Raw genomic sequence first — 16,735 nt, 5'->3', positions numbered from 1 at the left:
GTACACTTTCCATCTAAGCAAAATATACTTTCCATTTTTTCTTTTCATTTTTTTTCATTCTCTCATGTATATATACACCCTTGTAATATTCAATAATCAATAATAGAGAAAAATGTCTTTCTCCAAATTTAACACCCTCTAATTTCCTTTGTACCAAACATAGCATAAGATAACCAAAATCCAAAACTAGTTTAAGCTTATAAATAATATTTCTTAAATATTTTTAACTTCTCAAACAAAACGACAATATTCAATTACTAGTCTTGGAATTTAGGTATAAAGACAACAGAAGGCACGGATTTCAAATCTATTTATTCATTAATTAATCGACAAATAGAATCAATGTCTTGTTTTTTTTTTTTTTTTTTGGGTAGCTTGGGGGATTATGATATGGCTATACAGTGACCCCTACAGGGGCAGCCCCAAAATTACCAGAGGTCATCACATATATTACATTTTTGTATCCGTATACAATACAACCCACCAGTGAAACAAATAAAAATACAGGATCAATTAATTTCCTCGGAGGGTTGGAAAAAGAAAATCAAATTTATAATTCTGGAAACAGGACAGCAGGAATAGTACCTCAAGTGAATGTTTCACAGCAAGAGCACCACAACATTGTTCAAATATAAGTAAGCTTTTTCACCAGTATCAGCTGTGCTCCTAGCTCGCAGCAACAACATTTTCAAGTAGCAATTCTAGGTCTTTTAATCTGCATGGAAGTTCCACGCCATTAGGTATGTGTGCTGCATTAACCAATGAGAAATAAAATACGTACCAACTATAATTTAAATGGCAATTTTACCTAACATTACCCAAATCAGGATAGATTGCAACTGCATCTTTAAAATCCTGTATCAGGCGAAAACAAATTGTCAGCTCACAGTGCAACTTTCTCGTTAATGGTAGGGAGTAGTCATCTATAATCTACGGTGATTTCTCCCCAGATTATAACAGGGGGAAGTACTTGCCTGATTAGCTGTTGAAGAAGTATACGTGACAATACATGGCAACCCAGCTCCTCTCGCTGCCTACAGAGATACAATTTAGTTTGATCAGGCACTTTAACCAATAATTAGAAACTTATTGTGCTATGCTGTGGCCCGGACGATCTACACATTCCAACAAATCACTCCTATGGAACAATACAGTATCCTCCACCAATTTTAATCAAGGGCTTTTAAAACTCTGTAAATATTGTAAGAATATAATGGACTCTTGTGAACAGGAGATATACCTGCAATCCAATGACACTATCTTCCACCACCAGACAGTCTGCCCCTGAGATTCCTAGCCTCTGCATTATAGAAAACCTAACAGATTATCACAAAAACTGAACATTATATCACTAGAACTTCTGCACAAATGATAATAATAGCAATGCATACATTTGCAGCTGTTAAATAAATTGATGGATCAGGCTTCTTTTTCTGCACGTCATCACCTGCAAAAAGATCCCTACAATTAAAATGGATACCACACTTGCTTTGGGCTCAGTGCATCAAAAACAACATAATGATCATTAAGTTCTTACATACTGTCATTCTTTTGAATTCTTATGGCGTTCCCAGGCCATCAGGCTCCCCACTTTCCAAGGTAAGGGGAGCGTCATAGTGTACGCAGCCTTGCCTTCACTTTTATGCAAAGAGGCTATTTCCTTGGGACTCAAACCAGTGACAAACTGGTCACAAAGGAGCAACCTTACCATTGATCCAAGACCCACCCTCGTGCTTTAAAATTCTTAAAAACCCAAAATTATTTATAACTATTTTCAAATATTGATTAAAAAAAAAAACGTCATTATGAAAATAGAAATTTCTAAAAGCTACCCCAATTTGATATCTATAGATTGTGTCAAAAATAACATTCTGAATCAGATGAATGTATTAGAGCACCCAGTTTGATACATCCAATTAAACAATGAAGCCTGCCATATCATAAATAGATTTTTTTTCCTTTTTTGCCACAAAGGAGTTAAGGTCAAGAATGTCCAGAACAGTTACCAGAGTTCATGGTCCTATCACATTTAATTTGGACTACATTCAGTTTCTATTAAAGTTATATCTAGGAAAAATGACAGTATTGATGTCCTTAAATGAGATATGAACATTATGATCGCAATGTACATATGCTCTATGACTAAGTATTTGCATAATATTATTGGGAGCGCGTTAGCCTTTGGGTCATTTAGGTTAATGAAGTCAATCATTTTCAAAAATACAGGATACAACAGGATTTTAAATCATCTACTACTATTGAGGTGGGACATAATCGGCTTCCATATTGCCCCATGCTCATTTTCAAATTGCAATCATGCACTAGCACTTTACCCATTTAAGCTAGGGTAGAAAGCTCATCACAGAAGCTAATTTTAATGAAATTGACTAGGCTTCCATTGTATGGATTCCACATATTAAAGGCATAATCAATTTTTTGAAAAATAGGGACAATCCAAAAATCATAACTTTTGGAAGAATATGCAGATGCTTAAGGGCTTCAAAAAACTCACCAAACTTGATGACTCATTCAAAGGCAGGTCTATGTAGAAGCGAGTAAGGGCTATAGCCCCCACTCAATTGAAAAAAAGCCTCATGTAAATATATAAGGGTAGAAGATTCTGACCTCTCCTAAGGTTTGGCGGCAATACATGAACCTCCCTTGAGGTTTGCAAAAAAGATGGAGATATCCCTTCATATTTGACAAGAAAAGACAAGCTATTTGAGGGTATGAGTGTGCCAAAATTCAAATGTCAAGGGAAGTCAGAGGGATTTTTAAAATCTCAAAGGACATCTATGGGATTTTTGGAACCTTATGGGAGACCCATGTCATTTTACCAAACCTCAGGGGAGGTCAATGTCTTTTGCCCTATATATAACTACGCTTAGAGCAACATCATTTTTTTTTTTTTTGTCATTAACTTACTTATGCATGGGGTCTATGTTCAAATAAACAAAATTAGGGGTGGCTATTTCAATTTTTTTTAGTGAGAGAGAAACAGAGAAGGAATCAAGGAAATCCTAGAGGGGGCGGATCTTGAATAGTCATCCCTGTTCCTCCCAATCCATGGCCACACCCTCTTTCCCATCTCTGTGACTCTGCCTTAGTCTCTCTGTCCGACAATCCGTCTTTGGGTCTCACTCCCGATGCTCCACAGTTGCTTAAGGCAGTCCAGTCCTCACCCTGATGACCAGGGCATGCAGCAGCCCAAGGATGGGCTTAGATTCACCTTCTCCTCAAAGCTCACAACTGATTTCATGATTTCAATCTCTCAAGTTTCACGCTTTTATGAGACTCGTAAAATTTTTGTAAGCATGGAGTAGTTGAGTCATTTTATTAGGAGCCTTTATTATTTGAGATGAACCCTATATTGTTATTTTAACCATATTGTCTATTTGATATTTTTATGGATGAACTCTTTATTTGAAACTAGATTCCTACATCAAAATTTTTTGAAAATTTTCATAAATTTTTTAGAGCCTTAAGTTATTTTATTTAGAACAATTCCCAAAGGACCAAAGATTTAACTGGAGAACAATTTTGTTTGAGATTGACCCCATAAATTCTCATTACCATTTTAGCAACTTCCCAATTCTAACCTGCTGTAGAACAATTTCTTTTACCATAGAATAAATGCATTTGGAACATGAAAGAATAAACAACATATATCTTTTTCTAATGTTTATTTAATTTCTTGTCATAGTTGTTCTGGTTTATATTTGTTGTTATTAACAATATGAACTATTGAGAAGATGACATTTTTGTTTCGATTAGTAATCTAATGCTATGTCTAAATTTATTATAATCTTTTATGATCATGAATAAATGTAAAAACTTAATCTTAGAAAAATAAAAATTTGAAATGTGTTATGCATGAGAGCCTCAGCCCACACTTGACTCTCGGTCATGAATCCGCCACTAGACTTACCCCTTACCAATCACCTGACAAAGGCATAATAGAATTAGGAGCCAAAAAAGTCTAGAGCCAACAGAAATTACTTTAAAATGATATGGTGAAATGTCAAACACAACCTTGAGTGTTTCTCAAGTGAAAAATCAAGAAAATGCGAGAAATTTATGGACATCCATAACAGGCCACAAAATACAATTTTGTAGTGATTGTTCTAGGATGACTATAAGAACAACTATACTATACAGATCAGAATGTTGAGCAACTAAAAACAACATATTCAAAAAGTAAAAGTGGCCGAAATGCGCATGATAAGGTGGACAATTGGTGTAACATTAAAGAATAAATTAAGGAACGAACATGTTCGCAATAAGTTAGGCATAGCACTAGTAGAAGATAAGATCAGAGAGGGGCAGTTAGATGGTTTGGTCATTTGAAACTTAGGCCAAGTGATGCACCAATGAGGAGCAAGTAAATTACTATTAATAGCACTAGAAGAGAGAGGGACAGACCTAAAATAACTTGGAATGAGGTGACAAAAAAAGATTAATAGCTCTTGAGTTAGACATAGATATTGCCCTTGATTGATTGAATTAACGGAGCAAGATTCATATAGCCGACCCCACTTAATGGGACTTGAGGCTTATTATTGTTGTGGTTGTTTTTCTTGTTCTAGCATTTTGCCACATACGGGGGTCAACAATGTGGACGAGAGAATGATTTTGAAATGTCTATACTCATTGCACGACATTATGAAGTGAAAAGTTTCTAATAGAAGAACAAAAGCAGCCTTTGGTTATTATATTGAACATAATTTCCCTGCTTTCTAGAGAATTTATATCTTAATCATGATTACATCTTTCAATCATGATAACATTTATGACAAAAACTCTTCAAAAAGCAGGAGATGACGTACTACCATACAACACTAGTATGAATATGTCATTGTGACAAACTAATCCATACTATTTATTAAGGCAACCTCTGAGTTGTTTTTCACCAAATTGGTCCCCAAATAGTATAGGTATTGTTAGTGAGCATTTATTTTCAAAAAGCTTCCCACTAAGATCGTGCTAAGAAAATCCTCACCTCACCCACAAAATGGATGCCATAAGCCTAGTACTTAAAACCACAGAAAGCATTTTTTTCCCTGATAAACCCATATAAAGCACGCATATGTTACCAGTAAAGCTAGAAGAAAGTAGATTTGTCATCAAGAATCATTTGACAAAGAGTGGTGGCAAAAACGATCAACAAATGAAAAAGAAAATTTTAAAAATATTGGTGTTCAGCGAAAGTTCATGTTTACAAACCATAACAAAATTAAACAGTATTCTGGAATATTATATTGAAGGAGAAAATATATATATATATATATATATGTATGTATATAACCTTCCCATGTATCACTACCTGTGATAACATTAGTACATGACATAAATCGTATTTATAATTCAGTTAATCCCCTCAATTAACCAAATGGATTTGAGTGTCATTGCGGAAAAGCATTATTACTCTGGCAACATAAAGCCTTTGTATGAAAGCTGGTGCTGGGTGTTTCTATGTGATCCTTCTAAGCGTTGGCAATAAGTGCATTATGCCAAACATTAACATAACATTTGGTACATTGGAATGAAATCGATTAAAAGTAAAATAGAATATTGTAAGACGAACATGTAGAAAAATAGGGTGGTCAGCCCAACTCCATTTCATTCTAATCATAGAGGTCAACAGAATCAATTTTGCTTTCTCTAAATACATATATTTTTGTAAGCCACAAGCCATCATGCCATTTTTCATAATCACACTCCCCGTCCTATGTCGGCTTCCATTTGTCCAAATAAGCCATTCCACCTAAAGCTTACCACCTTACAACTGCAATCATCGGTGAAGCACATGATGTAACCAACTCAATTGATTTTATCATCTTATATTCCATAAGCATAACTTATGGATTTCCTTTCACTCTTAAGCATATGAACCTCTGTACATGGAAGAACCTTTAGATTTATCTATAATAGTTAAGTTAAAAAGAAAATAAAAATATGAAGAAAAAAAAGAAGAAAAGAAAAGCAAAAAAAATAATACTAGCAGCTCTATAGAGGATACAACAAGTTATTTGGCACACATGGATCAAAATGCATAGTATGACAAAGGGAATAGTAAATCTATGACAATCCCAAACACATTTAAAAAAAAAAAAAATCAAATGTGGACACGTTTGTGCAAAATTTTCAACATGAGCCAATAATAATAATAATAATAATAATAATAATTTGAAGTGTCTCCATAGGAGAGAGAGAGAGAGAGAGAGAGAGATTGCATTTTGAAACTGGTTAATGTACCTGCAAGGAAGCAATCAAGACCTTGGAAGCGCTCCTAACACAAGGGAATAAAAGTAATATACACAATCAATCAAAACATTTTATCTTAACAAAAATGTGAAAACTACTTACAAGCATAGAAAGAAATATTTGAATAAGGACTTACAATCCCTATAAGGTTTTCAAGACACAATATGACTGAGCTTTTAGTGGCTGCAGAACAAATGGCCAGTTTTTTCCCCTACAATCACAAGTAAAATTAAAAATGATAAATTATCATGGTTAATTATAAACAAATTTAAAACATCAGCAATTGAATGAGCAGTGTGCACAACAGAAAGAAATGATTCAACCTGAGAAGAGACCCAACAATGCTAACAACTTGTAAAAATGCAAAAGGAATCAAAGGCATTAGATTTTAAATGAAGGGAATGAGTAAAATAAAGTACCGTGACAGGAATTGCAATTTTAAGGATAATGTTATCTTACAGCAACTTTGGCCTCATCCATCAACCTCAAAACCCCAGGTCTAGGCTTCACCTGGTCAAAATGATACCAGTCCATTTTCAAATTATCAGTTCATCACTCATCCAGCGTCAGTTATATAATATAATCAATAAGTTGCAAAACATTCAAAAGATAGATATCTCCTTACAGTGCCAGATTTGATTATTTCTTTGTATCTTTCAGTTTTCCAGTCCTACAAAACCTTACAGTTATCAATACAACACAGAGTTCTTCAATGGTTAAATATCAACAATGAAAATTGTAAAACTAGCTGACAAACTAAAAACAGATAGAGCTTCCAATTCATACATCATATCTGCTTTTCCTTTTTTCAGAATAGAAAAGGATCATCGCACAACAATGTTGGGTTGGTCCTGCCCAGGCAGTGAGACCCAACTTATACAAATGATAAAATATACAACAACAACAACAAAACCAAGCCTTAATTCCCACTAGGTCAGGTCGGCTATATGAATCATTTTCCACCAATTTATGCAATCATGGGCCATTTCTTTTGACAGATTCAGGGATATTAAATCCTTACCATCTCCTCCCAATTTATTTTAGGTCCATCCCTACCTCTTCTACTGCCCCCCATGGTAACTAACTCACTCTTCCTCACCGGTGCACTATGTGGCCTACGTTGCAAGTGCTCATACCATCTGAGTCGTTCCTCCCTTATCTTATCTTTTATAAGAGCTACACCTAACTTACCACAAATATGTTCATTCCTTAATTTATCTTTCAATGTTATACCACTCATCCATCTAAGCATTCTCATCTCGGCAACTTTTACTTTTTGGATATTATGTTTTTTCGTCGCTCAACATTCCGATCCATATGGTATAACCGGTCTTATAGCTGTCCTATAAAACTTCCATTTTTATTTTCAGGGTATTCTACGATCACAGAGCACACTTAAAGCACTTCTCCATTTTACCCAACCTGCGTTAACTCTATGCATTAGATCATCTTCAATTTCTCCTTCAGCTTGCACAATAGATCCATGGTATTGAAATCTACAAGTGCTATTTATTTCTTCATCATCAAGTTTAACTTTGTCTCCAATATTTCTCCTATCATTACTAAAATTACATTTCATATATTTTGTCTTCTTTCTACTTATCCTAAAGCCTCTAGATTCCAAAGTTTCTCTCCATAATTCTAACTTAGCCTCTACTCCGTCACTAGTTTCATCAATTAATACAATATCATCTGCAAACAACATACACCATGGAACTTCCTTTTGAAATATAAATAAATTAAGATAAAAATAGAATGAAGAAAGATGTTTGGAAGTTAATCCATGCATGGCGCACAAACATTTAATTGTCTTGTCAAGCTTGTTCTCAAGGCTAATTAATTAGTCTTAGATAGTGACGGCATATCTTTCCAAGGAACTCATGGTTGACCTTGCAACTTAGTGATTTCTTCTTTGAAGACTCCTTGTGGGATGATGCGTATGCCTTAGCTTCCTAAGCATGCAAGAGTATCTTTTCAAAGTCAAGTCTTGACTTCAGGGACATTTGTCTAGACAATTGTAGCATTGTTTTATTGAGAGTTGATCATTATAAGCATGTTGGGTCTCTGTAAGAAATGGCAGTGGCAGATCTAGGAATCACTGCTAAGGGAGGCTAAAGTACTTAAGTAAAAAATTTACTGAGGAAGTTTTAATTTACATTAAAAAAAAAAAAAAGCATGCAATAAATTACTACATCTTTCTTTTTTTCCCCCTTTCCCTCATCTATTTCTTATAAATTATAGTCCAATTCTTATATTGCTCCCCTTGAATTGAAACCAAGATTCATCAGTGTCGGAAAATGTCATAAATTGTAATGACAATATTTTGTAATTTTGTGTAATACCACATGCATTTCAAAGTAGTCATTGAGAAGGTGCTGCATGCAATAATGATTCTCTTTTCAAAATATTAAGAATTAAAATAAAGATATCCTTGGGTGCTCAGTTTGCTAGTGACTACTTAGTACGTCTAAAAGTAACTAAACGTCTAAAAAATTAAGGTTACGTTTAGCTCACAGAAAAGTTATTCCAAGTAATAAGATGAAGCACAATGAAAATGTGGAGAGTAAAGGGAATAGATACTCTATATATATTCTTTATTATTTCATCTAGCATGTTATGAGAAAGGAATAGCTTATGAAATTTGGAAATAATTATTCATTGTTATAGAATCATAGATTCATAAAAAGTTTCATTTTGTTACTTGTTTTACGATAACAACTTTTTTTTTTTGTTACTAGTTGTAATTAATCTATTATAAATAATCTATATATTACTAAGAATAGGCATTCTTTGAATTTAAAACTTTAATCATGAGACAAGGAAATAAAAAATTTTGAATGAATGCTATGGGCGGAGCTAGAATAAAGCAAGGAGGAAGACTGGGGTGGCCCTTCAAAATCCGGAATGGTAGTGCTGCAAGGGGGAGACCGAGATGACTCTTCATAATCTGGGAAGTGAGGCAAATTGAAGGAAACTCTGGCGTCCGCATAAGGTGAATCAGATTGAATGGAAGCTTGCATCCGTGCGTGCACGTGTGAGCAGAGGATAACTAGGGTTGGGCACTGGGCCAAAGCCCATTTGAGTCCTTGTACTAGTTAGTTTCTTTATTGTTGCTTTTGTTACAAGTTGTTAGGTATTAAAGGGGTGACCAGTGGGAATAGGGGGGCTAGAAAATTGGGAATCTGTTTGTTTCTTTGTTTCTTTGGAGAGTGGCTCTCTCGAACCAGCCAACCTGTAACTTCATTTCCATTTTTATTGCACTCAGTATTTATTCATTCATTCATTCCATTTTCTTATTGAAATTCATCCATTCATTTCATTCATTCCATTTTTTATTGAAATTCATCCAATCATCAAGGTCACACTAGCAGATTCATTACAATTGGTATTAGAGCCAAACTCCTACCACCATGGGAGAGGGAGCTCGCATGAACCAAATTCTGGAGTACATTGTCGCCCTGAAAAAGTCACAAGAAGAACATCAGAGATTTCAACAAGTGATCCAGATTACTCAAGCAGATCAACAAAGGGCGCTTATCAATATCACTCAACAATTGGGAGCTCTTTCTGAGAGTATGAAGTTCGTAGCAAGCAGGAGATCAACCAGCCCCTTAGTCTCACCACCAACAATTCCAACAGCAACACCCTGCTCGGCAGCGATCAGAGTCAAATGGTGTCCTCGGAGCTCATCTATGCCATTCACCAAATCATCATCAACAACGCAGCTTTACTCGCTTGCACTTAGAATCTGGGAGCACCAAGCCCATCAGATCCGGTCAAGGCACCGACTAATCAACAGCTAGTCGCTGGAACTAGCGCTCCTGATGCAAAGATTCTGATGAAAGGCGAGGTGGTCGACGAGGAGGCGGTTGATGAGATGGACGGTGACGATCAGTGCGAGATCGTGGAGCTCGACGCTATGGAGTCGCTTGCCGAGCACATCCACCTCTGCGGGATCTACGGAAAGGGGTTTAAGCAGGACATCGGTCTGAGAGCACACATGCACACACATGGAAATGGTACACATTCTTCAAGTAGGAAAACCTAGGTGTTTAACGATAATCGCCTGCTGAATTTTCATTATGACCCTATTTCTCATCCTCAGACAAAGCTGCAAAAAATTAAGCCTTACAACAAAGATTTATGCCTTCAAGCAAACTACAAATTTGTTGTGTTTGACCCTGGAGACTATACACCTATATCCATGGATCTAGATAATATGTTGCAGTGGGAGGATATTATGTGTGTAAAGTATTCAAAGCCGCATTCCATACAGTGTCCAATCTGCTTGGAATATCCTTTGTGTCCCCAGATAACCTCATACAAGCATATTTTTTGTTTCCCGTGCATTCTACAATACTTGTTCATGGGTCTGGAGGATCATAGAGATAATGCCCACTTCCTGAAGGAAGTAAAGGATGTTCAGAGGATCCGCAGGACTATGATCGATTGTTTTGAAAGAGCAAACCTTCCTAATGCAACTGAAGAAGAGAGGAAAAGAATTCTGCATTTCATAATTGTTGGTGGTGGCCCAACAGGTGTGGAGTTTGCAGCAGGGCTTCATGGCTTTGTAAATAAAGATCTAGCTGAGTTGTATCTTGCGCTTAAGGATCTTGTGAAAATAACAATTCTTGAAGCAGTCGACCATATCTTGAACATATTTGACAAAAGAATCACTGCTTTTGCTGAAGAAAAATTTCAGAGAGATTGTATCCATTTGAAAACAGGATCCATGGTGGTGAAATTCACTGACAAAGAAATTTCTACTAAAGAAAGAGGAACTGGTGAAACTTTATCCGTACCATATGGAATGGTAGTCTGGTCAATTGGCATCGGGACTCGCCCAATCATAATGGATTTCTTGAAGCAACATGGCTAGACTGACAGGTGTGCTTTATCAACTGATGAATGGCTAAGAGTGGAAGGCTGTGTAAACACATATGCCCTAGGTGATTGTGCCATGATAAATCAACGTAAATTTACGAAAGATATTTGGGCTATATTTAGGAAGGTAGATGAGAACAACTTCGGTAGTCTAAATTTAAAGGAATTTAAAAATGTCATAAATAACATTCGTGAAAAATTCCCTCGAGTGGAGATCTATCTAAAGAAAAAGCAGTTAAAAAATATTGATGGTTTACTAAAGAGTGCTCATGAGAATCCGGAGAAACAGTGGATCGATATTGAAAGGTTCAAAGCGAACACTGAAACACCCCCTGAATCTACTAATGCTCTCTCTGAAAATGATGTCCATTGTTTTACCAGCTTACTTGGAGTTGATGATACTGATGATCAAACAATTAAAGATGAAAAAGGTGTGTTCGCTGGATATGAGAGCAGAATAGGGGCTACAGAGGGGCATAGAAAAATGAACTCAACAATGGCTCCTGAATGTGCAAGTTGTTCAACTGAACCGCAACCTATGGATGACGGAAGGGACGATTCTATGAACTTAAAAAATGAAAATGAGTCAATATGTGGATCGAGTTTGTGATTGTAGCAGAGTTGGTAATGATATGATCGTCATGACTTATATGAGCGACACCCATTCTGATCTGCAAAAGCTAGGGGATGAAGAGATTTATGAAGGCATAAATGATCTAGAAATCAATGGCAACAAGAAAGTACAGGAAGATTGTGTTGTGTTGTTGGTGATCGTGCTGTGCAGTTGGATTTGATTGGTAGTGTCTATGGGTTGAATGCTGCAGAGAGCTACTTCAGTAACATGAGTGACCAAGATAAATGTGACAAAACATATGGTGCTCTTCTAAGTTGTTATGTCAGGGAAGGCCTTGTTGATAAATCCCTCGCTCATGTGCAAAAGATGAAGGAGAATGGATTCTATCCTAATAATTTTAGCGACAAAATTTGCATTAACTCGTATGGGGCAAGATCTGATATTGAAAACATGGAGAAGCTTCTAGAAGAAAAGGGGAATGAACCTCACATCTCTATGGGCTGGAGCACTTACACCATGGTGGCCAATTTCTACATTAAAGCAAGTATCAATGTGAAAGCAACTGCAACCTTGAAGAAGCTGAGGAGAAGATGGATAAAGATGCGCTTGGATACAATAATTTGATTTCACTCTATGCGAGTCTTGGGAATAAGTCAGAGGTAATGCGACTATGGGGTCTTAAAAAAGCTGCTCTGAAGAAACAAATAAACAGGGACTATATGACTATTACGGGCTCATTGGTGAAGCTTGGTGAACTTGAAGAAACTGAGGAATTGCTTAAGGAGAGAGAGTCATCTTGCCACTTATTGGGTATTCTCGGAAGGGACTAATTGAAAAGGCTAAAGCAAAGCGTAGAGAAATAGTTGATAAGGGAAAACTCCAATTCCCTACAGTTGGGGAATATGGGCTGCGGGTATGTTGCTAAGCAAAAACAAAAAATGGAGAAGGTTGTATAGAATGCATAAAGGACGCTCACCTTGTGGGTAAGGTGCTCTAAAGGGGAGGATATTGCTATGGGCGGAGCCTGAATAAAGTAGAGAGGAAGACTGGGGTGGCCCTTCGAAATCCGGAACGACAGTGATGCAGGGGGGAGACCGAGATGACTCTTCGTAATCTGGGAAGTAAGGCAGATTGAAGGAAACTCTGGCGTTCGTAGGAGGTGAATCAGATTGAATGGAAGCTTGCATCCGTGCGTGCACGTGTGAGCGGAGGATAACTAGGGCTGGGCACTGGGCCAAAGCCCATTTGAGTCCTTGTACTAGTTAGTTTCTTTATTGTTGCTTTTGTTACAGGTTGTTAGGTATTAAGGGGGTGACCAGCAAGAATAGGAGGGCTAGAAAATTGGGAATCTGTTTGTTTCTTTGGAGAGTGGCTCTCTCGAACCAGCCAACCTGTAACTTCATTTCCATTTTTATTGCATTCAGTATTCATTCATTCATTCCATTTTCTTATTGAAATTCATCCATTCATTTCATTCATTCCATTTTTTATTGAAATTCATCCAATCATCTAGCTCACACTAGCAAATTTATTACAATGACACAAGGCTAAAAGAATTATTTTTTGAATGACACAAGGATTAAAAAAAAAAAAAAACTTGGGAAGGGGGCGGGGGTGGAAGAAGGGAGCAGTACCTGGGTTGCAAACAGAGCATTTTGAATTACACAGATTAAAAAAAAATTGGCAGCTTAGGGGGGCAGCTGCCCCCACCCCCTCCACAGCACCCCTACATCCACCATTGAGGAATAGATCTCATTGGCATGTGGGAAGAGAGAGAGAGAGAGAGAGAAAGAGAGAGAGAGAGAGAGAGAGGTGAGTTGTGTCTTGTAGAGGTAAGTTCAAGCTAAAAGAGAGTAAATTTGTAAAAGGGGTTCCCCTTTGGGTTCTTCCTTCTAAAGGAAAGGGATGTGGGTTTTCATAATTGTGAGGAGAGGAGTGTTAAACTCTCTTGTTATAATTTTCTCAATAACTTGATAATAGTTGAATTCTTCCTTGTTTGTGGACATAGGCCAAGCGCCAAACCATGTAAATTTCTTACGTTTCTGTTAAATCTTGCAATTTTGTCTCGTCTCTTTACCAATTGCAATGTGGGTGGTGCTTGTGGCCCAACAAAAAAATATATGGATTTATTCATAATAAAATAAATTCAATTAAATAAAACCAAACACAAGCATAATCTGTTGAGAACAAAATATAAACTTGATTCAGAATTAATTAGTACAAGAAAACCAAGAATCAATATATTACCCAAATTTTAGTACACCAAAGATTTAAATATGTCTACTTGTAATGAAACCTGACCCTCTACCTAGACGCTGAGGTAATTGAGAAAAAGAGCATAAAATTAGTTATTCTAAGACTAATGCTTCTCTTGATTTCCAGAAGTTGGAAGATAAAAATCTCACTTCAACTAGGCCAAAATGTCCAAAAAATCAGACAGATCAAATACAAACAGTACTCTTAAACCTCCCCCAACCGGTGTCTGTGCCTGTGAGTATATAAAGATAGAAACAAAGAATGTTACTTGAAGAGTATCGATCAATTTCGCACGATCTGCATCGTCTTCCGGTGGCGTTTCGAATATCGACGAAGACGGCCATCCATTCTCCTTGAAGTACCTAATCATCCATTTTCCAATCAACCAAAGAACCAAAATCAAGAGACAATTTTTTGCGTACTGAGAGAGAGAGAGAGACCAACGCATTTTGGGCTTTCCACCGCCAATACGGTTCTGGAGGTCATCGTAGAAGTCGGAGGCCCAATTGATAGGCTGAGACGGCGAAGAAGAATAGCGGATATTGAAGTGAGCGAAAACGTCGTTATAAGCTTGGCGGTGGAGGTGCTCCGACTCCAGTATAACTCCATCGCAGTCGAATACGAGAGCTCGCATAGCACAGGAAGGGCCGACGATACGTGGCTTGGCTGTTGAAGAGCCTCTTCTGGCCCGGAGGCCGAAGAGACCGGCAGCGCGAAAACAACAAGAAGAAGAAGAAGAAGAAATGCTGGAAGAGGAAGAAGCAAGAGGAGTGGGAAGGATAAGCATGGAGCAGGATGAGGAGGCGGCCATGGATGGCTGAACTTCGGCGTTCGTCGTCGGGCCAGGCTTTAATTTGTGTGGCTGGAACCTGCACTAGGCTCCGTCACCGTGGATCTGACCTTTAAGTTTGAACAGTCGTCGTTTTCAAACTCATCCGAACCCGCTGGGTCAAATTGAATCCGACCCACCCGACCATATAGTAAACCCATATAGCAAGTTTCCCAAGAGTGATGAAACCCAAATAAAGGTCATATTTGCTAATTGCCATGGCATTTTTTTGGGGGGATGAATTTCTAAAAAGAAATAAATTAAAAATCAAGCATAAAGCTTTGTTATAAATTTTAATTTTTTTAAAAAAAATTATTTTTTGGTACTGGAACTTTATAATTGGATGTATTGTTCAATAACATAAATCACAATTCATTTTTTTCATTATGCTAAGCAGTGACAGACTTAGGTTAAGCCTAATTGTAACGACCCCGACCCGTCACGTGGGTCCAGAGTGCCACTTTAGTGACGTCAGTGTACCTAATACCTTATTCATCAAATATAGAACACACATACATAGCGAAAATAAAATATAAAATCCTCGAATTATATTACTAGAGTTCTAACTATCTTTATTCACGAATATATCCATTTTCACATAATTATATCTCATAAAACTAAACAAAAATAAAATCTCTATCTATACACTACCTACATAAAATTTACACTACTAGCCCAACTCCTCTAGCCTGCTATACCCGATCTCTAGGATTCCCTGAGAAGACAATTTGTAAAGTAGGGGTGAGACACAACTCAATAAAGGAAAGACTAAATTAATGTCGGCGTATGGCCATCGTACATGTAGTGTACAGAAAAAAACCGGTTCACTAAGCAGATAAACACATTTATGAAAACATTATTATTTTACACACACACACACAATTAGCGAAGGATAGAGAGATTACTCGCCCATACAAGTCACTTCCCTCTGCTCTAGTATCATTACTGCTACCAGGACACTCACATTTCTCAGTAAGCCCTCGAAGTTATTTTATTAATTAACCGTATTCACATAAATTAACAGATATGCATATAAGACACCCCCTGTGACAAACACGCCATTTACATCCCCATGGCATGGGTTGTGCGGCCCGAAGGTTGGACTAAGTTTGGGTGATCAGCCCAAACAAAGTCAAAAACAACATCCTCTGCAAACACATCTGCAGGCATCCACAGCAAAATTGCAGGTCCGACGCCCTTACTTCAACCTCACGTAGGCAGTCTGCTGGACCCCCTACACTTCTATCCAGATAGTGTGGGTGCACATGGTCTAACTAGCAACAGTACTGTGTTCACAATACATTGGTCCCCAGGGTTCCTAAAGCATATCATACAATTTAAATAATAGAAATCATCATTTAAAATATCAACTCACATATATTTCTTGTTATTCAAAAAATCTGGCCCCCGGCCACAAAATACAATCCGGCATATAGCCATCAATTAAAACTCAGCCCTCGGCCATCAAACAATAATCCTGACCCTTGGCCAATCCAATAACACCTGGCCATTAGTTCAAACTCCTGCATTTCATAAATAGATCCAATATTTTCACAAGCATTTCCTGTGTTTCTCAAACAATTCAATATTTCAAAATCTCAAATCCAGATATACAATAATTCATACAAATTAAATCATTTGTCACATGATTTTTCATATTTAACATATCTATATAAACAAACAAGCTTTCCACTGTTCATTTTATTCAAAAATACCATACCATATATCTTAGGTTTGTAAAATCCATTTTGAACAGTTGGTTTCTAAAATAGCCTTTAAATTCCAAAATGAATAAATAAATAAATTTATATAAACATAACAATTTAATTTATTCAAATTTCATGAAATTATCGACTTAACTTAATCCCCTTACCTGATTCCTGAAAAAACCCGCTAATACCCCGGCCTACGCCCTAGGCGTTCAAAAA

The 16,735-nt window shown here is 36.9% G+C and overlaps 1 protein-coding gene across 1 annotated transcript; it reads right to left on the bottom strand.

Moving 5' to 3' along the window:
• Positions 1 to 297: 297 nt before the first annotated feature.
• Positions 298 to 14,876, bottom strand: LOC131159589 (haloacid dehalogenase-like hydrolase domain-containing protein At4g39970). The gene is made up of 11 exons (XM_058114620.1): positions 14,419 to 14,876; positions 14,247 to 14,340; positions 6,890 to 6,934; positions 6,724 to 6,774; positions 6,401 to 6,475; positions 6,256 to 6,289; positions 1,392 to 1,447; positions 1,241 to 1,300; positions 975 to 1,034; positions 809 to 855; positions 298 to 715 (listed from the first exon to the last, which is right to left on the bottom strand). Exons 1-11 carry the CDS (start codon positions 14,787 to 14,789, stop codon positions 667 to 669), a joined length of 942 nt encoding a protein of 313 aa, XP_057970603.1. The 5' UTR covers positions 14,790 to 14,876; the 3' UTR covers positions 298 to 666.
• Between the last annotated feature and the right edge of the window lie 1,859 nt (positions 14,877 to 16,735).

This window comes from Malania oleifera, chromosome 7, assembly GCF_029873635.1.
Source record: "Malania oleifera isolate guangnan ecotype guangnan chromosome 7, ASM2987363v1, whole genome shotgun sequence".
Lineage (NCBI taxonomy): Eukaryota > Viridiplantae > Streptophyta > Magnoliopsida > Santalales > Ximeniaceae > Malania > Malania oleifera.
Note: the sequence above shows the minus strand (reverse complement) of the source record. Positions and strands in the feature narration are given on the sequence as shown.

Bases quoted from the DNA above. Each gene is read 5' to 3' on its own strand.
- LOC131159589 (XM_058114620.1), bottom strand. From the start codon at position 14,789: ATGGCCGCCTCCTCATCCTGCTCCATGCTTATCCTTCCCACTCCTCTT. The intron at 6,775-6,889 runs GTAAGGAGATAT...CATTTTGACCAG, and splicing joins AAATAATCAAATCTGGCACT to GTGAAGCCTAGACCTGGGGT. The intron at 1,448-6,255 runs GTACATTAACCA...ATCTTTTTGCAG, and splicing joins TCTTGATTGCTTCCTTGCAG to GTGATGACGTGCAGAAAAAG.